The sequence below is a fragment of the Caenorhabditis elegans genome, chromosome V (assembly GCF_000002985.6).
Source record: "Caenorhabditis elegans chromosome V".
Classification (NCBI taxonomy): domain Eukaryota; kingdom Metazoa; phylum Nematoda; class Chromadorea; order Rhabditida; family Rhabditidae; genus Caenorhabditis; species Caenorhabditis elegans.
This window is the reverse complement of record NC_003283.11, coordinates 15208141-15227624: the sequence shown is the minus strand read 5'-3', so window position 1 is coordinate 15227624 and position 19484 is coordinate 15208141. Positions and strand designations below refer to the sequence as shown.

At 33.9% G+C, this 19484-nt stretch overlaps 7 protein-coding genes and 2 pseudogenes across 10 annotated transcripts; 1 reads left to right on the top strand and 8 right to left on the bottom strand.

Annotated features, from left to right (window-relative positions):
- Nucleotides 1-152: 152 nt before the first annotated feature.
- srw-14 (G-protein coupled receptors family 1 profile domain-containing protein) lies at nucleotides 153-1675 on the bottom strand (the record flags this gene model as incomplete). 2 transcript variants are annotated; one of them, NM_001269729.1, is made up of 3 exons in its annotated part: nucleotides 153-221; nucleotides 307-442; nucleotides 1077-1675. In NM_001269729.1, the coding sequence occupies 3 exons, from the start codon at nucleotides 1673-1675 to the stop codon at nucleotides 153-155; spliced, it is 804 nt and encodes a 267-aa protein (NP_001256658.1). The 2 variants fall into 2 exon arrangements, with proteins under 2 accessions (NP_001256658.1, NP_001256659.1); NM_001269730.1 differs by lacking the exons at nucleotides 153-221; nucleotides 307-442 and adding an exon at nucleotides 579-924.
- A 590-nt stretch (nucleotides 1676-2265) lies between these two features.
- Nucleotides 2266-3657, bottom strand: srw-24 (G-protein coupled receptors family 1 profile domain-containing protein; the record flags this gene model as incomplete). Its single annotated transcript, NM_074362.2, has 3 exons — nucleotides 2266-2497; nucleotides 2617-2979; nucleotides 3080-3657. The coding sequence occupies 3 exons, from the start codon at nucleotides 3655-3657 to the stop codon at nucleotides 2266-2268; spliced, it is 1173 nt and encodes a 390-aa protein (NP_506763.2).
- An 853-nt stretch (nucleotides 3658-4510) lies between these two features.
- On the bottom strand, nucleotides 4511-5995 carry irld-25 (Receptor L-domain domain-containing protein; the record flags this gene model as incomplete). Its single annotated transcript, NM_074361.3, has 6 exons — nucleotides 5832-5995; nucleotides 5553-5786; nucleotides 5265-5401; nucleotides 4832-5210; nucleotides 4705-4784; nucleotides 4511-4663 (listed from the first exon to the last, which is right to left on the bottom strand). Exons 1-6 carry the CDS (start codon nucleotides 5941-5943, stop codon nucleotides 4511-4513), a joined length of 1095 nt encoding a protein of 364 aa, NP_506762.2. The 5' UTR covers nucleotides 5944-5995.
- Nucleotides 5996-6247: 252 nt separating this feature from the next.
- On the bottom strand, nucleotides 6248-7679 carry srh-165 (annotated as a pseudogene). Its single transcript has 4 exons — nucleotides 7340-7679; nucleotides 6993-7196; nucleotides 6467-6711; nucleotides 6248-6423 (listed from the first exon to the last, which is right to left on the bottom strand). Coding segments are annotated over exons 1-4 (965 nt in total).
- Nucleotides 7680-8304: 625 nt separating this feature from the next.
- sri-25 (G_PROTEIN_RECEP_F1_2 domain-containing protein) lies at nucleotides 8305-10620 on the bottom strand (the record flags this gene model as incomplete). Its single annotated transcript, NM_074359.2, has 8 exons — nucleotides 10586-10620; nucleotides 9895-10442; nucleotides 9716-9844; nucleotides 9097-9315; nucleotides 8805-9038; nucleotides 8555-8633; nucleotides 8384-8504; nucleotides 8305-8335 (listed from the first exon to the last, which is right to left on the bottom strand). Exons 2-8 carry the CDS (start codon nucleotides 10051-10053, stop codon nucleotides 8305-8307), a joined length of 972 nt encoding a protein of 323 aa, NP_506760.1. The 5' UTR covers nucleotides 10054-10442; nucleotides 10586-10620.
- Nucleotides 10621-10735: 115 nt separating this feature from the next.
- Nucleotides 10736-12150, bottom strand: sri-26 (Serpentine Receptor, class I; the record flags this gene model as incomplete). The annotated part of the gene is made up of 8 exons (NM_074358.2): nucleotides 12130-12150; nucleotides 11859-12046; nucleotides 11693-11815; nucleotides 11431-11649; nucleotides 11147-11380; nucleotides 10971-11049; nucleotides 10807-10927; nucleotides 10736-10763 (listed from the first exon to the last, which is right to left on the bottom strand). The coding sequence occupies exons 2-8, from the start codon at nucleotides 12021-12023 to the stop codon at nucleotides 10736-10738; spliced, it is 969 nt and encodes a 322-aa protein (NP_506759.1). The 5' UTR covers nucleotides 12024-12046; nucleotides 12130-12150.
- A 1768-nt stretch (nucleotides 12151-13918) lies between these two features.
- Nucleotides 13919-15456, bottom strand: sri-24 (Serpentine Receptor, class H; the record flags this gene model as incomplete). Its single annotated transcript, NM_074357.2, has 7 exons — nucleotides 13919-13940; nucleotides 13987-14107; nucleotides 14359-14437; nucleotides 14502-14735; nucleotides 14787-15005; nucleotides 15051-15179; nucleotides 15292-15456. The coding sequence occupies 7 exons, from the start codon at nucleotides 15454-15456 to the stop codon at nucleotides 13919-13921; spliced, it is 969 nt and encodes a 322-aa protein (NP_506758.2).
- Nucleotides 15457-16847: 1391 nt separating this feature from the next.
- C41G6.16 lies at nucleotides 16848-18040 on the top strand (annotated as a pseudogene). The gene is made up of 3 exons: nucleotides 16848-17746; nucleotides 17793-17943; nucleotides 17987-18040. Coding segments are annotated over exons 1-3 (1104 nt in total).
- Nucleotides 18041-18292: 252 nt separating this feature from the next.
- Nucleotides 18293-19203, bottom strand: C41G6.13 (uncharacterized protein; the record flags this gene model as incomplete). Its single annotated transcript, NM_074356.1, has 6 exons — nucleotides 18293-18382; nucleotides 18436-18591; nucleotides 18632-18754; nucleotides 18807-18878; nucleotides 18920-19084; nucleotides 19129-19203. The coding sequence occupies 6 exons, from the start codon at nucleotides 19201-19203 to the stop codon at nucleotides 18293-18295; spliced, it is 681 nt and encodes a 226-aa protein (NP_506757.1).
- Between the last annotated feature and the right edge of the window lie 281 nt (nucleotides 19204-19484).

The following is a 19484-nucleotide window of genomic DNA, read 5'->3' as shown; positions in this document are numbered from 1 at the left end:
CAGTGCTGAAATAATCTAATATCCAAAAAGTACATTTCTCAAAAACTATTTGAGATTATTTGCAAAAATGTTGACATATAATAAAACATTGAAATATCTTATTTGGAAGAATCTTAATTATGTGCATAGTTAGAAGAATTTTTAAATTATGGTTACATCGGCTTAGTTTTGCTTCTGACTGTGATAGTACTTGTAGAACGAGTGAGCTCGACTGGTTTGTTCTGAAAGTAATGAGAAATAATTTTTATACAAAGTTACATTGACAATGACATTGACATTGACAGTTACATTGACATTGACAAGCACCTGTTTCTTAGGAATAATCAACGATTTGGCAACATTTCGGTATTGTGAAGATAGGAAAAAGCAAACGAAAAAATGGGAAAATGCATTGAATGTTTTGAGGACTGCAATTAAAGACTCAGCGGTGTAGATGGCGCTCCTGAAAGAAAAAGCACAAAATGAATCATTTAGGTACAGTTTTAATTGCACTTTCAGCAAATTTTCAGGTTTTACTATTTTAGAGTTTTACAGATAATAAAATAAAAAAATCAGAATATTTTCAAATCTACTAAAACTTACACGAAATCTGGGCAGTTTTCTTCAATCTTCTCAATATTATACATGAGTAATGCATTAAATCCGCTTAACCCCTCTGATAAAACAAAAGTGATCGTCATGAATAATATCAACTTGGTTGTGTTATCAGCAGGTTCGGTGTCTTTTCTTTGAAGGTTTTGCCTTCGTTGCTTAATTTTCAGTAGAGCTATCAGCAATGATATAGTGAGAAGTGGATAAATAATTGCAGAAGAGAAGTTCACAATGAATTCAATAAAACCCCAGTTACTCAGCATTTGGGGCAAATTTGCAGGTGTTGCAAGAACGTATCGAGGTTTTATAGAACTTTCGAACATTACTTGACATCTGAATATTTTATTTTGAATCAGGACGTTAAGTAAGCTAAACTAGCCCGCGTTGCTAAGGGCTCCTCTCTTGTGTGGTTTTTTTCAGAAACTACAGTAATCCTACAGTACCCAACAGTACTCTTACAGCACCATATGCTTAATAAAACTTACAGTTCACTCGCATTATCTGGCAACCAAAGTACACGAAACAATGCAAACTGCCAAGTTGAATACAGTATCCAAAACATCAGACATATTATCAAAATTATCACCGATCCTTTTGCCGCCGTGAAATTCTTAACTCTCTGGCTCATGGGAAAAGTCACTGATAACAGTCTGATAACGGCCATCAGAATGGCCAGCCATAAAGATAACCGACAAGTTATTTGGCTTGTAGTAGACATCGATAGCATACCGATATTAATCTCAATATAGTCTTCTCTCAAACAAGAAATTCCATCAGAGCCAGCAAAAAGTATTGGGAGCCATCCGAGTTCTCCGGCTTGATTGTAAAAATTTATGGATGTGAGGATAATGTCGGATATGCAGAGTCCAATCATGAAAATGTATACTGCACATAATCGCATCTCTTTTTGTAGGAGAACTATTAAGTGGAAAAAGTTCACAATTATCGTTGCAATTTCTAGATACAAATTTGTTTTCGTGGAAATATTATAGATTGTTTTATAGATGTCATAGTCGGTATCGTAGTCGTAAGCTAAATAGTTGTCATCTGGAATAGCTGTGGTAGTGGTAGTAGATTTTGGCATTTTCTGAAAAATGTCTAAAATTTGTATTTTAAACAGGTAATTAATTTTTAAAACCCTAACTGATTGAAAAACTATTTACGTTCGCATTAAATACCAGCGGTGAGTAATCTAGCTGGAAAAACAACTGAAATCATATGCTGAAAAAATCCCAGGAACTTCACAATCAGTTGGCTAATATAACTCTTGTAGACATAATGAAGTGAAATTGGCCAAGTCAAAACAACTTCTTGGCTGGGTATTAAATTATATTGTATTTTCAGAAGGTTCGCTGTGTATTTTTTTGTGTTTAAATTGTTGTAAAAAAGCGTCTTCAAAATACATAAAGTTCAATTCAGTATCGTAAAACGCTGCTGGGTGTTAATTATTTATTCGTTAAAAAAAACATGGTACTTGAATTAAATTAGTAATTGTTTTATTTGTCCATGTATTTAAAACGTGAACAGTATTTTATTGTTAGGTTTAGAAAATATAATTTCCTAATTGTAAGCCAAATAAATGTCACTCTTACATTAAAAGTTAACCATTAAATTTTACAAATATGGGGTTATAATACATACACAAGTAGCGAGAACAGTTATTTATCCGAAGTATCAGCTAACATTATCTGTCGTTGCTTTCACAACTGTTATCGGATCGGTTTCTGATTCAACTTTTCGCTTCAAAAGTCGATGATTGAAGAGTTTAGCAATTTTGCCCCAAAAAACAATTGATTTTACAGTGTCCCGACAATGTGAAGACATCATTATGGAAACGAGAATATGGGATATCGAATTGACGATTCGAAAAGTAAAGCAGAGAGCAACTAAAATTTCCTTGTACTCCCTGCAATTATTAATCATCGAAGAAATATACATGATACAAATATTGCTACAAAAACTTTTAATGTAAATTTTCAAGCTTCGCTCCCTGAGAATTTTTCTAAATATAATTAAAGCACTTACTGAGTCACGCTCACTACTTGGTATTCTAAATCAAAATGATAGTAAAAACGGTCATCAGCGTCAATAAAGATCCAGATCCAAATCAACCCCTCTGAGAACATGAACGTGAAAGTCATTGTGAGAATTAATAGCGTTGTGTTATCCGATATTTGATTCTCGTTCTGTCTCATAGCCTTTCTTTTCTTCTTGATAATGCACAGTTGAATAAGTAATGAAATAGTGAGTAGTGGGTAAAGGGTGAATTGAAGAACGCGATATATCCTCTCAACAAAGTTTTGGTTAGGGGTTATTGAATAAGCGTCAATATCAACATCTGTCGACATTATGAGCACATATCGGAGGTGTCTACTTTTCACAACACACCTGAAAAGATTAATTATTCTTATGAATACATCTCGGTCTCCAGTTATTCCCCCTCTTACGCCTTACGCCCGCTTCTCGCCCGAAAAATTAATCCAACTACCTTGTCACATCCGGAAACCATGCAATACTGATCCTCAAGCTCGGAAGTGCAGCGTCGTAAGTTATAATAACAGCGAGCACGACAAAGATTATAAACACTGTATTTTTAGGCTTTACCAGCTTCTGAATCAGATAATTCATAGGAAAAGCCACTGATAAAAATCTCAATAAGGCCATCACCATTGCCAACCAAATGGATAACCTTCTAGTGATATTAAATGTGCTTTGTTCAAGATGCATTGGGACGAGGTACCAGGAATATTTATAATACATTGAATCGTTTGGAAGTGCTAGTGAGAAGTTCAAAATATCCGAAATACAAATGGCAATCATAAACACAAAGACACCGTTTTTCCTCAATGATTTTCGGAATAAAATCATCAAATGAAGAAGGCACAAGACAATAGCAACAATTTCTGTGAAAATGTTGAAATCAAGTATAGCGCCAAGGATAGAAAATCGAGTTTTGGGCTGCTCGGTTAGAAAGTCATAGTCATATTCATTGTATACAAAGCCATAATAGTCATTTGGATTTGCAGTGGAAGCTACGATAGTAGGAATTGGAAGGACATAATCCATGTCAGCAAAGTTTTAGATTGTGGAAGATCGAAAATTTGAAAATGAAATCACAAGTTCATATATGAGAAATTGGGCACTTATTGACTAATTGGTGGGTTTAAAGTGTATATTTTTCAAGTTTTGTAAAAGTTCACCGTGAAGCTAAAATTATTACTCTCGATGCCAAAAACATTTCTGAAATTGCTGAAATTTTAGAAAAAATAATGATTCACCAAATTTCAAAAAAGGATGTATGTAGAAAGTTGAGGAAAATTTAAAAATGTATATTGAACAAATTATTTTTCAGACTTCCAAGAAATATGAGATTTCAAAACTTTTTGTCTGGAATTTAATATCTTTCCAGTTGCAAGCGCTTTTAGCAGTTGTCGACAGTGGGAAACGTTCCCCTATAGTTTTACTGCTATTCCCTAGTACTTCATAGATTAGAGAAAATCATATGAAAATACAATTATTCAATTAATTATCAGTTTGTTTTTCAGGTGATAGTAGTTTTCAGAAAATCAAGAAAACACACAAAGCATCTGCAAAAAAAACCTAATCAGCACATAATAATTCAAAGAACTAAACAAAAAGCACAATACTACCAAAATCTGAACAAAATTTTTAAAAATATGAACTTTTGGAATAAATAATTTATGTTCAGAAATTTAAATAAATTCAAATGAAAGTGAATTTGTAAACGAAGTAAAACTATACGGATCATATGTTCGATTTCCAATAGGTTCGCCCAACATCACCGCTCTTTTTAGCTGCCCTGAAAACTATTTGAACGTTTTCGGCAAACGCTGACAATTTATGATAGAACCCGTGAGATGTATGTTACAACTAAGCATCCGACACCTCACTAGTTACATTACTTACTGCACACTCTCCCGTCGAACGTCGGAGTGTAGAAATGTGTGATGTTTAATGCCATCTTGATCCCGAAACAAATTTTCGGGTCGGCCATGAACTTCTCGTTATTCTTTTTAAAAACTACAGCATTCATCGTGCTTGATCGAATTTTCTTAAATTATTTTTCGTCGAAGACAAGGTCTAAGTTCAAACCTTCAGTGAAGGTATTGAGAAATCCACCAAATTTTTGTTGTTTTCCACAACTATCACTGGCGCGTTTTCTACGTTACCGCCTGAAAAGTTGAGTTTCATTAGAAAAAAAAATGTATTGGAAACTTACGTTCTCTTATTCCCAGCTGGATGATATACTTGAGATTGAGGAAAAAATCAATTATCTCGAAGTTAGTACCATTAATAATAAGTGATCCAAATATTATCTCGACTGACTTCAAAGTTGCCACATCATAATATGGTCCAATAGCCAGGTCTCCAAAGACCCGGGTACATCCTTCCAAAGTCGATCGCAACTTCACATTACACAAATTATCGTTTGGATTGTAAATTGGCTCACAATAGTTTGCATATAAAGTCACAACATCAAAATGGTCAATGTAAGTGTAATACTCTACGTCCTCAACGCTAATGCAGAATTTTGGACCTAACTCGTAAAGTTGTAGATCAAATTTTGTCGCATTTGATAGCTCGTGAAGATTGAAAGTCTGAAAATTATTGTTATTGTTAAGGTTTGAAAATAATAAGCATGGGATGTGAACCTTCAAATTGGTTAGATTTGTATGTTTTAATTGTTGATTTTCAGCTATCACAACATATGCGCAAGTGACAGACGACCAGCTTGTCATCCCAACTTCCACCATTCTCGGGTTCTTCATAATGGCAATGTCCCAGTAGTCTGTAAATTTGTATTTCTTATGTCAGATGCAGCGGCATATGGCAGTCAGCGCTCAATTTCGGCTGCATATGTTATCCTACAGTAATCCTACGGAACCTCAACTAGTCGCAGGAGACACCCCAAAAGATTCCATTCATCTCAGGAAACTTACCACATTCAATTGACTCGACCCCTGCCAAAAACTTGGCAGTTGTGAACATTGTGTTGGTTATCGACAGACTCCCGACAATATGCTTCAAATTTCTAAAAAGATATGTAAGCTGTTCGACACTGAGGTCACAGTGTTGCTCTATTTGTATGTCAGCACAAACTCTCGAACAATTCATAGGATAATACTTGACGGTTGCGGAAGTTATGAATCCCATTGGAAATATGCACTCCGGTTCTGGAAAATTTAAGGATTTTAACGGGAAATGATAGAACAAATTACCAAATTCACACTTTTCCTGCAAGAAGTTTGTTGAGTCATAATCATCATATTTGTATTGAAATTGAAATTTCTTAACGAGAAAACAGAAAACGAAAAGTTTGATAACGAACATTTGGAAATGTATGTTAACTTATTTTTCTTTTCTGAAAGAAACCAAAAACACAAATGCAATTTTAGTAATTGGTGGTTGTAAGAATTGGCAGATGAAAGACAAAATATTAACTAGACGTAGCATGAACAAGCATAGCCTTCATAGTCTTTATACTCTTTATGCAAAGGAAAATGTTATATGTACATTTAAAACATTTAGGTAAAAAAAAGAGTTAGTATTTTGTACATGTGCTTCTTTGCGAGGTTTTCTAAAATGTCTCCCAGAACCAAGAAAAAATGATGAAAAATAAATATATTAATTCAAATTATTGTATATGGCGGATTCCACTCGAAACATTAGCAATTTTTACGGCGATCAGTCTTGATTTTATGTAGAACATTTTCTTGGATGCTCGACGATATGGTGGATGCACCATGATCATTGTAAACGTTGACAGGAGTCCATGAAAGGCCAATGTCGATACAGCCAAATGAGTTGCCGCTGAAAACGTGTTCAATATGGTTTTTGGAGCATTTCTGTTAACCTTGGTTATAGTAATTAAAAAATTTGTAGGCAAAGAGCAACAAAAAATTTTTTCTGCATGCGGATTGTGGTCGCGGATTTTGCAGCCATACGGAACAAGTTCCTGGATATTGAGCTCACGAAAAATAAATTCTGTGGTAGGAGAAATGATAGTACAAAAATCAAACAAAAACAAGCTGTTGAATTGTTTGAAAGGATGAAGTATTCAGGATCGTTAATAATTTCAACAGGAACACATAGGATTGTCTGGAAGTTTGAATTTGAAGGTAAAAGATTATTAAAATCTGATGTAGTAGAGTGGAAAATTTAATTTTCAGTTGAAACAAATTTTTAAAAGTTTAAACTTCAAACTTGATTAAACGTTTTCAACTTTCTGCCTAAAATTGACAGACATTTACATTTTTTTTTTTTTGGAAATTGACTTTGAAGTTTTAAATTTTCTGAATTTTCTGGCAGAAATTAACTGAACATTTTGAATTTCCCACCAAGAATAGAAACAAGATTGTCTCTAAACTCTGGAAACCTACAATTTTAATAATTTCCTTCCCAAGATCTTGATCCGGAATATCCAAGTATGCTGGAACCATGAACAATGAGCATAAAATATAATTCGAGATTGCATAGACTTTGCGCTGCCAACTTCTTGGTTGTTCCCAACTAAAAATGTTGATTACCCAAAAATATTAAAAAAAAAAAAAATATAAAAAATAACGCAATTGTTGCTCCGAGTACTGAAACGAGTTGACCTGGTTTTCAGAAGTTATATTTAAAGAAAACTGCAGAAAAAATGTTGTCTGTGGTGATTTAAAATCTGTGGAATTTTTCAGAAATTGCCAATTTTTTTTTCACAAATTCTGTTTCGTTTTAACAGTACCTCCCACAAAAGAGTAACAAAGAAATGTCGTAACGACTGTTGGAACTCCCAAAACGCGGGAAAATCCCAAAAAGTAACCAGCATAAATCGGGAGATTCAGCGCTGGAATCGCGAAAAAACTGAAGAACAAATCGACAAATGCTCCAACACAGTGAAGACAGAGCATACTGTTTCGAGCGCATTTCATGTGAGATGGGGTTTTTACAATGATCAAATATGCTCCGAAAATGTGCACAGGTATCTCGATAACTGTGAGAATATGAAGACTTGTCGCATAATAGTCGTCAATCTCATAGAAATTGAGATATTGCGAACAATTTTGGTTTTGCGTCAGTGACATTCTGTAGGGAAATAGGGAAATGAGCAAATTGAAAAAATGCAGGACGGTCAAAATAATAATTTAATAACATGTTTTTCACTGTTAATTGCGTTTTTTGTTTTCATTGGCCAGTTCTTAGAAACGGCAAATTGAAAACAAATATGGAATATTATAGTCGGTTCCGTCATAAGTGCAAGTCATAATTTTGCACAGAAAGGATGCAAATTCGCCAAACGTCTTCTTATTTGGAAGCTCAATAGCTCAACCCCGATAAATTTATTATTCTGAAATTATTTTAGATAATTTGTTTCAATAATTTTTAGACCTGGTTTCTGAAATTATGAAGCAAAAACAATTTTTGATTTTTCGAAACTTTTCAGGATTTGTATTCAAATCTTTACGCACCCCAGAAATTATCAAAAAAATATTTGTTGGGATTTGAATTCTGCGAGAAAATGCACTGAAAAAATTTGATAACCTTTATAGGGTCAATAGTAACGTTTTAGGAAATGAGGAAGTTTATCAGATTCCCCAAATTTAGAAAAAAACTAGTTTTTTTCGATCTTTATTCAATGAAAAATTGACAATATAATTTTTAAAAAATAAATTTAAATATTTAAATAGTTACTGAAAACTTGATTTTTGCTCAAATGATCACTGTAGCCACCGCTGTTGATCTGCAATTTTTTTGTTTAAAATAATGGTCTTTATTTATTTTCTCTTACTTTTTGACCGATTTATCCCAAAAGCATACAATTTTTCGGAATTCCGGGTATGTCAAAATAACGACCAGTGAGTTGAGAGTTGAGTGGGTGGTCATAACCATCATGCAACACCAGGATATTTCTAAATTTATAGTTTTTCATGAGAATGAACTTCCGAAAATATTTACTCACTTTGGGAGTATTCCGTTGGAAATATTACAGTACACGCGATCATTCCGCCAGGTAGTATTGCGACGGGAGTTGTTGCAAACTGTAAAAATCCAGGTTATTATTTAAAAATTGAAACGATGGCAAATCAAAACTAATATTCGGGTTTTTTTTCAAACAAAGTCCCACTACAGTAAAATAACTTGTATTATACTCTCAATTTCTCATCATCTAAATTCAATGTTTGTTGTCACATATCTGATTTTTATTTTACCTGAGCAATCAAGCTTCTCAATGCAGATTTATGCTTAGCAAGTGTTTGACTTGACAGCTGACATTCAACTTCTTTCAGTGCTCGATACATTTGAGTCACAGTTCCAGACACCATCAAAAATGATTTCATAGTTTCAAAAATTGTGAGGGTGAAAAAAATCAACATCCAAGTGTTCAGGTAGTAGTATTGAAACTCGGGTAGGTTTCTGAACTTTGTAGAGACGAGGGGGTGAAACTGAAAACTTTATATGGTTTTTTTTTCAAGGCATTCTGGAAAAAAAGGAAAATCTTACAATGTCAAGCATTTCCAATTGCTTTTCATAGCTCTCACTGCTCATGCTCAAAGTGAATGTTAATGACCATATCAGGAAGACGATCATGCCTAACAGGACATGATAAATCCAATTTGGAACTGAAGAAGTACTCCTCAGATTCATAATTGCCTTGTGTTTTCGTAAAAAGCAAATAATCAAGGTGTTGATTTGAAGGCTAAGGAAGAAGACGAAGAGCGTCTGAAAATCATTGAGAGTTGGTCATAATTTGAGCTTTGAGTGAGGATTTGTTCTAAATGCACATATAGTAGTCTAACATGACTCAACATCATGATAGAACAATTCAAAAATTTCTGTCAAAATTTTGGTCGAGTGAAAATCAAAAAAAATTATACGGAAACTTGACCAACTTCCTAAATTGTGATAGGCGAAAAACCTGTTCTCACCAGTTTTTGACTCGGAAGAAAAACATTTAATTTGGTTATTTTAGTAATATGTGTGTGATTTTAAAAATTTTCGCACTGGCTATACTTAACCTTACAACTAGCTAGTAAAAAAGTCACCCGAAGATTTTTTGCTCCATAAATCCAGGTCAAGCTACAAAATACAAAATGCTAATATTTTTTCCGACATGCCCTACCATAAGTATATGAGAGTGCAGCTTGAACACTTTGGACAATATTCCATTACTGTACCCCGCACAAATTGGCAACAATCCAACTGGTTGCATTAGCATTGTTACGTGGAGATCTAGCAAGACACATGAAATCTAAAATTGAAAAAATTATCACATTATTCCAAAAATCAGTTGAAATTTACCTGGAAACTCAGCAAATAAAACTTGAAAGAACCGATTTTCCCATTATGAAATATCAAAAGATAGATGACTAATCCATTCAATAAAACTGAAATTGATCCCGATGCGTAATAATGATGGATCAGAAAATTTGGTACTTCAAAGTCAATATTCAAATCCATGACTTGAAAATGAGAAGTCACCAAAAGTGATCTGGAGCCATTAAATTAGAAATATCACCTCTGAAAAGAAGTACTTATTGTGGTTTCTAGACTTCAGACGTAGTCACACCATCTCAATCTGATTAGCGGGTGATGGGGGAAATCAGAAGTATGTAATTTTGAGTTGATTTTTGAAAAAAGGTTTTTTCAAAAGTTGCTGGTTTAGAGGAAACAATAATGGATTTTTAATTTTATGTTTTTCCCCATTTCGCTCAAAATGATTAAGCAATTTCAAAAAAAAAGTAGGTGTTTTTTAAAGAAAAATTTAGTAAAATAATTTTTTAAAAACATGATTGTTTCTCTAAAAGATTGTCCAGTCAAAGGTGTTGTAAAAATCTGAAAAAAAAATTTCAGGAGTGAAAAGTTTTACGGTCTTTTTTACAATTTTTATCTGTGCCTGTTTGGTCGGAATATTGACGAGCAGCAATTGTTCCTGTCCTGCAAACATGTCGGCTGATTGTCGCAGGATAAACTCGAGGGCTCATAATTTTAAATTTGTTCCCGAACCCAAGACAATTCCTCGAGTTTAGTTTTAAACTTTTTATTATGCACCTGACATTGAACATTTGGTTTTTATACGAGTCAAATAAATTATTCAAAATCTAGTCTCATTCGATCAAAAATCTCCATCATGGAACAGAAATCACCTGCCAATTGTGACAACCGACGCTCTGAAATTCGATGAAAATTTTCAAAAAATTCTTAGTGAATTACCTTTTCAAATTCTTCTCCCAAAAGAACAGACGTTTTCTGAATTCGGGATAAGTGAGAATAATAACTATTGAGTTAATTGTCGAGTGGGCCGTCATTACCATCATGCAATACCAGGATACTTCTGAAATTGTAGTTTTCATTAGAAAATCATTTGGGAATCTAACTTTGAGAGTATTGACTGGGGAAAAGCACTGTTAAAGTGGTGATTCCAGCGGGAAGCATTGCAATTGGGGTTGTGCAAAACTTAAATTCAGTTGTCATGTTTGCTGAAAGGATTCTCAGAACGCCCGACATCGTATGAGTTTTCTAAAGTGAACCCGTGCAATTTCGGCCAGCCCACCTGAGCAACCAAACTCCTCAGAGCAGATTTGTGCTTTGCAATTGTAGTGCTCGATAGTTTACACTGAACTTCCTTTAATGTTCTGTACATTTGAATAACCATAATGACTACTAATACAAATGATTTCATGGTTCCGAACATAGTTTGTGTGACAAAAGCTATCATCCAGCTGTTGAAAGCATAGTACTGAAATTCTGGTAAACTTCTGAACTTGAACGAGAGTGCGGGAAATAGCTGAAATTTCTCATATGATGTCTGCTTATTTTAGGTGTGACGTCTCTTACAATATCCAATATTTCCATCTGTTTTTCGCGACTTGCATTGCTCATGTTCAGTGTAAAAGCCATAGATAAATGGAAAACTATTGAAAATACAATAATCGACGTGTACATTCCTGTGGATATAACTGGTAAACTCTTAAGTCTCATGATGACTCGATGCTTTTGCAAAAAACATATGGATAGAATATCTAGTTGTGAGCTAACGAGCAGTGCGAAAATTGTCTTAAATTTAAAAATTCTTGCATTTCAAGTGTGGAAAAGCTACCAAAAGTGCATGAGTCGAAAGCGTATTGGATAGTAATCCATTGCTATAACCAGCACAAATTGGCGATAAACTGAGTGGTTCCATGAGAACTGTCGCATGGAAAACTAGCAAAACACATGAAATCTAAAATCAGAAAGTTTTCATAACGTTTCCCAGATAATCTTGCCTGAAAACCTAGTAAATAAAACTTGAAGGAACCTATTCGTCCACTATGAAAAATCAAAAAATAAATAACTAAACAATTGAACACTACTGCAATTGCCCCAGAAATATAGTAATGATGAATTAAAAATTGAGGAACTTCAAACTCAATGTTCGAGTATTCGGACATGACTTTTCAAATAAAAATATTCTTGCAAATCTAGTTAGAGTAAGGGTGATATTTCACCTGCGAGGGTGGGATTATTCTTTTGAACATAAATTGATTAGCGGGGTAAAGTTTTGGTTGTACCTGAGAAATTTGATTGATGACTTCCTCGTGGGCAGAGAACGGATTCAAAAAGTTAAAGCTGGTATCTCAGAGATCAAGTAATTTGTTTCAAAATTGAATATGAATATAAACATAACATTGAAAGAATATTAGATTTCCAATAAGTGATCAATGAATAAGTTGAACTTTTTGTTCTTACGTATTTCGAAATATATTGTCAGACTCGGCAATTTGTAAGTTCACATGTAATTATTGGAAAATTGTACAGCAATTTCCACATCTATTTTCACATCCTTATTCAAACAATGTGGAATAGATAAAAGAGGGATTGACTGTTAAACACTCCACTCACACTCAGGCTGTCTCAAAAATTACAGAACTGAAAAGTATCATTGTTGAAACCATTTCAAGAATTAGCGCACTTTTCCTGTAGAAAAAATGTTTCATAGATTTTAATTCCACTACATATGTTCGCGGCAAAACACTTGTGGAGGCATCAAGGACGCATTTTCCCCGTCTTTCTTTTTCATACTAGCAGTTTTTCTAGAACTGATTGCGAGGTCAGTCAATTCTATGTAATCAGAACACAGTGCAGAAATCCTTCTGAAAATGTAATTTGTTTCTAGTGAAAGCCTTTTTTCCAGGTGTAAAAAAACTAGTTTTGCAGTCGGCCCTATGTATGAACACCGCTGAAAAACTCAAAAAATACATTATCAAAAATCAAGCAAACCATTGGAGCGAATGAATTCACGCCTCGACAACTCCTGTAAAGATTATCTCGATATTTCTTGTCAATTGTCATCCTCCTATAAATTCAAATTTTCAATTCATAAAATCATTTTGAGAAATAAAAAACTATTATCTGGTTAATTGGAGGTAAACATCTGCAAAAATTAAAAGAAAACACTGACCAACAGCTGAAAACGCTCAAAGTCCGGGCAACTTATTAAATATTTGATTTATTTTTCTCGCCACTTGGTCATTGAGTTTCTAATCCGGTGGCCAATCTAAGCCTATCACATTAATTTATGTATTGCAGTGCTGTGATAGGCTTGATTGTGGGTTTTCAAAATACCAGCAAAGTAAATATAAACTTCGGTCTTTTTCGGAGAAAACACGTGATCAAGCAATTTTTAAAACGCTTCTCTAACCTGAAAAGTTTTAAAAACCAAAGCTGGACAAGATAAAAGTTTGACAGAGAGTGACTAAGACATAATGATTCAAAAAAATCCTGGAACGAAAAAATGTTCATATTTTTTCAAACCAAAAAATTTATCCGAATATGTGCCTACCCTTACTCACTTTTTAAATCTGAGAGTCTGTGAAAATCCACCTTTTGAGAAAGTTTTGGACAATGAAATCTTTTGGACCAAGATAAAAAACTTTACTGAAACCTCAGATCAAATTAACTTGCTTCAAATTGATCTACTACAACTAAGATGTTTCTAGGAAACCTTCTTTCGTATCAGTTCAAAAAATACGTGTGTCAGGCAAGCTCTGAAACCGCGTATTCCTCACGTATTTCTTATCAGCAGTATCATCACCCAGCCCACTCTTACTTAATTTTTTTACAGCGAAATTCAACCTTTTGACATTAAAGAACTAAATAAAAGAATATTTATTTTTTCCCTGGTTTGCAAATTTGTTGTTATCCTAATTGATAGTTTACTGAAGTCATGTGCAATCTTTGAGCACATATCGGCACCAAAAAAACATTGATGACGAATTTTCTTTGCAAGAAAGTTGTTTTCAAAACAACAAAAATCTTTATTCAGAAATTTATAAATTCATAAATATCAAATAGTGGCAATGGATGTCCTGAAAATTGAAAATATTGTGTCATTAGTTACTCTCAAAACATTACCTTTTCATATTTTTATTCCAGAACATCAAATTCTTTTTAAACTGCGGATAAGTAAGAATCATGACAATTGCATTTAAAGTCGAGTGAGTCGTCATTACCATTATTGAATACCACGTGATTTCTGAAATTAAAACGATAACAATAAATTGGGATTTACAACTTTAAAAAATGTTGACCACTGCTTTTTAAAGTGGGTTGTTGGCGGAGTTTATACCTTAACAATGAAACCAACAATGTAAAAAGTTTCTAACCTTTTTTTTTCTTCAAATGCTGGCAAATTTAAGATTTGAGAGCTCACGAGCTGCAGAAACAAGTTTGATATGAAGTTGCGAGGACTCTTCAACTACATGGCGTAATTCAAAAATGACTTACTTTGTGAATAATCCGTCGGAAATACGACGCACAGAGCAACAATTCCACCGGGTAGCATGGCGACAGGGGTGGTGGCAAACTACAATCATAAAACTTTAATTTTAAATATTTTCTCTTTCAGCAAGCTGTAATTTCAAATTTACCTGAGCAACGAGACTTCTCAGTGCGGATTTATGTCTTCCCATTGTAATAGAGGAGAGCTGGTTCTGCACGGATTTCAGTGTTCTGTACATGTGAATCACTAGGGTAGTCTCTACAACAAAAGCTTGAACAGTTCCGAATAAGGCCAGCGCTAGAAACATTTTCATCCCGTCATTGATAACGTAGTACTGAAATTCCGGTAAACTGCGGAATTTATCGACCAGGGCTGGGTAGAGCTGGAAGACAATATTGTCTAAGAATGAATTGTTTTCGTCTTCTAAACCTACCTCATTCAACAATTCCAGCTGTCTTTCATGATTTTCCGAACTCAGATCTAATGTGAAAGTCACCAGAAATGGGTAAAAGCCCAAAACTACAAAAACGCAATTATAAGGCCAATCAGGAATGTTTGACAATTTGCGCAGCCCCAAAATTGTCTTGTGCTTTTGTAGAATACATAACATCAATGTTTCAATTTGACAGCTTAAGAAAAATGCAACCATCATCTGTAAATTGAATGAAATTTAGACGTGATTTTAATTTGAAAGTACCATAAGTAAATGAGAAGACCATGAGTACCACCTAGACAGTATTCCATAACTATATCCAGCACAGATTGGGAATAATCCAATTGGTTGCATGAATAAAGTCATTATAAGATCTAGAATGATACTTGAAACCTGGAAATGTTTAATACTTTTAACTTTTAATTTTTTTTCGACTATTGAAAACTGAAACTCTTCACTAAATTTTAATTGCATTTATAGTATGAAAATTAGGTTAGACTTTTACCTGAAAACTTAGCAAGCAAAATTTGAAATTTCCAATTTTTCCGCTATGAAACAATAGCAAATATAAAACTAGAAAATTGAAAAATACCGAAACTCCTCCCGATATATAATAATGCTCAATAATATAGTATGGAACCTCAAAATCAAGGTTGTAATCTGAAGACATTTGATTATTGATATAGAGAGAAATATGAGATTGGCCACCGGATTAGAAACTCAATGACCAAGTGGCGAGAAAAATAAATCAAATATTTAATAAGTTGCCCGGACTTTGAGCGTTTTCAGCTGTTGGTCAGTGTTTTCTTTTAATTTTTGCAGATGTTTACCTCCAATTAACCAGATAATAGTTTTTTATTTCTCAAAATGATTTTATGAATTGAAAATTTGAATTTATAGGAGGATGACAATTGACAAGAAATATCGAGATAATCTTCACAGGAGTTGTCGAGGCGTGAATTCATTCGCTCCAATGGTTTGCTTGATTTTTGATAATGTATTTTTTGAGTTTTTCAGCGGTGTTCATACATAGGGCCGACTGCAAAACTAGTTTTTTTACACCTGGAAAAAAGGCTTTCACTAGAAACAAATTACATTTTCAGAAGGATTTCTGCACTGTGTTCTGATTACATAGAATTGACTGACCTCGCAATCAGTTCTAGAAAAACTGCTAGTATGAAAAAGAAAGACGGGGAAAATGCGTCCTTGATGCCTCCACAAGTGTTTTGCCGCGAACATATGTAGTGGAATTAAAATCTATGAAACATTTTTTCTACAGGAAAAGTGCGCTAATTCTTGAAATGGTTTCAACAATGATACTTTTCAGTTCTGTAATTTTTGAGACAGCCTGAGTGTGAGTGGAGTGTTTAACAGTCAATCCCTCTTTTATCTATTCCACATTGTTTGAATAAGGATGTGAAAATAGATGTGGAAATTGCTGTACAATTTTCCAATAATTACATGTGAACTTACAAATTGCCGAGTCTGACAATATATCTCGAAATACGTAAGAACAAAAAGTTCAACTTATTCATTGATCACTTATTGGAAATCTAATATTCTTTCAATGTTTATATTCATATTCAATTTTGAAACAAATTACTTGATCTCTGAGATACCAGCTTTAACTTTTTGAATCCGTTCTCTGCCCACGAGGAAGTCATCAATCAAATTTCTCAGGTACAACCAAAACTTTACCCCGAATCATTCAGTGATCAAAACAAGTTCAACATTTTAAAAGTTCAAAACTATAGGGATGATACTCGATTTCGTTTACAAAAACTGGAATTTAATTTTACTAACAACTAAACAAATGCAAAATTAGTAGTTTTTTGAAAACTTTGAAAATGGATATCTGGCTTCAAACTAACTTTGTTGAAAATCCCCGTAGCTATTTTGTTGCAAATTTTGTGTTCTTTTAGTATTTGAAAACGGCATTCCAAAAACTTGAATAACCGCCGAGTTCAAGCAAAGAGTGCATGTTCAGTCATATTTATATTTTTGGATATATTTTCTTTTTCTTTTTTTAATTTTAAGTAGTATTGAAAAAATATTGTTCGGATGTGTTTTATTAACGAGAACATTTATTTAGTAAAACTCCAAAATATTACAACATTTTATTATTCTTTCTTATTATGCCATCACTCAAAGGACTATGCTATCCATCTAAATTTCTTAAATTTCGACGTAGAATATGCTATCAAATATCCTAATTTAATAATTGTGATGCTTGGCATGTTATCTAATATTCTACATTTTCTAATTCTACGTGGTAACATTTTGAAACATAATCCAACTTTCATAATGATCAAAGTGGTATGCATTGGCGATTTTTCACAACTTTTCTTATCATTTATCAGTGAAATGAATGCTATTATAACTTACCTGGATCACAAGAACTGTATTGGTTATACTAGTATCTTTGACTTAGTTTTCAAATTAGCCACAGTGTTGCTCAATGAAACGTGGCTTATGATTGCAGCCTGGACCACATTATTTTTAGGATTATCACAAATTCAAGCAATAAGGAAGTCTAAAGAATGGACTCTTCGTCGAGTTAATCAAATTTGCAATACAATAATTTCAACGTCGTTTATCTTTGTGACACTAAACTACACAATGATGATTATTCTATTCTTTCAACTACCTTCTCAAATTTGTAACATGGATAATTTGGCACAGCGGTATCTAGCAAACAATTCAAATTGGATTAAATATACATTGTATGCATTTCAAAGTTTTGATGCAATTTTTAACATTTTGAAACTTATTTCATACATTATCATTCCATTCTTTCTCTGGAAATTATTAAATGGGAAAAAGGTCGATAAGAAAAAAAACATATCCACCAAGTATATTGTATACCTACTATTTTCATTTTCTGTGGGTGAGATTTTGTATTTTTTGGCAAGGTTTTTAATGCTCCGAAATGATCCCGACAATCCGAATATTGCCACACAGTATGTTCATTTCTTAGTTAGCAAATCAACATTTTGATTTTCCCAGAAAAAGCACTATTCTCCCATTGGAATTGGGTAGAATGATCAGATCAACCAGTGCCTGTCTCCGTCCTTTCATATGTCTGTGGAAGTCACCAGAATATCAGAGAGCTGTCAAGTTGAACTTTGCACTATCAACAAGGAATCAACAATCAACAGTGAGCACACGGAAATGTTATCGAAAAGCTTGTATATTTTCAGGTCCTTGCAACACAAAACTACTCAAACTCAAGATCTTCGTCTAATACTACATAGATTGTTTTAAACCTTATTTTTGTTTTGAATTTTTTGATGTTAAAGCATTGAACAGATGTCCAACATTTTTGGCTAGCGTTCTTAGTTGTTGAGCAATACACATTTGAAAATGTTGACATTTTATATCTCGATGCCCGTTTTTGCTGCCGAAACAGATTGCTGCCAATACAAAACAGTTTATTTCTGAAATATTCCGATTCCCAAAGTCAAGTCAAGCAGTAAAACAAAAAATACATCGATTAATCAAGTTATTCATCCAACCACCACAACATCATCAACTGGCTTCCAAGTAATGCGAATTGGCTTCCAGGTAATCGGATCGTACAACTTGTCCTGACTGCTCTGAAAATAACTATTACGTTTTGATCACTTAGAAAGTCTTAGCTTAAGCCTACTTTTTCATCGTGTGTAGGTGCCTTGGTGCCTTTTGAATGTGGTTTTTGGGTTACTACCTCCTTAAAAGGAGCAAATGTTCTTCTGCCAAGAGGTGGAATTGTGAACTTGTAAGTGAAGGCGCCTGGCGGGAATGTGTGTTTTCCCTGATGGGCAAGCTGAAAGAATATATTGGCATTGAAGATCAAGTGAGCGTACCTCTTCGGCTCCGAACAGTGGTGGAGCCTTGGTCCCTTTTGTATGTGGCTTTTTGGACACCGCTGCTAAATCTTCCGGCTTCCAAGTAAGTATTTTCCAGGTGAACATGACTTCTCGATTGTCCTAAATAAATTTTTTTAAAGTTTCAAAGTAACAAATCGAAATTTTGCTGTACTTTTGGAGTAACATGTGAGTTAGTTCCTTTTGTAGCGTGACGATATGGTGGTCGATGGGTGAAGTGAGCGGCCTAAATATAACTAGTATATCTGAATTCATCCCAGATTTTACCTCTTCATCAGCAGGAGTTTTGGTCACTGATTCTTTCAAAGGAGCAAATGTATTTCTGTTAAATGGTGGATAAGTGAATGTAAAGGCGCCCGGTGCAAACGTGCGATGAAGTTTTTCATCAGTTATATGAAACAACTCCGAAGGTTTAGCCGACGTGCGGTAGAGCTGAAAACTATACAATGAACACAAAAATATATGAAAAATCCAACCTCTTCTGTTGCTCCATGCACCGAATCTACTAGAAGAAAAAGTGAAGAAGCCGATATCAGCAGAAAAACATTCATGTTGAATGATACCTTTCGTTCGATTAATTTTCATTATTATACTGAGATCTTATCATACTGGCATCACTTTTTGATGTGATATCATTGTTTCTTCCTCTTGTTTTTCTGTTGTTTATTGATAGGACCTGAAGAAACATCCGTTCTACAAGACAGGCTCAATGTGCAATTTTTGCATTAAGGCGTCAATGTCAGAGCTGTCAGGTTTCTGATGGAGAGGTTCCATCGTTTCAATCCGTTCCCAATTTACTTCAGAAACTTCAAGTCTTACTATTGTTAGGTTG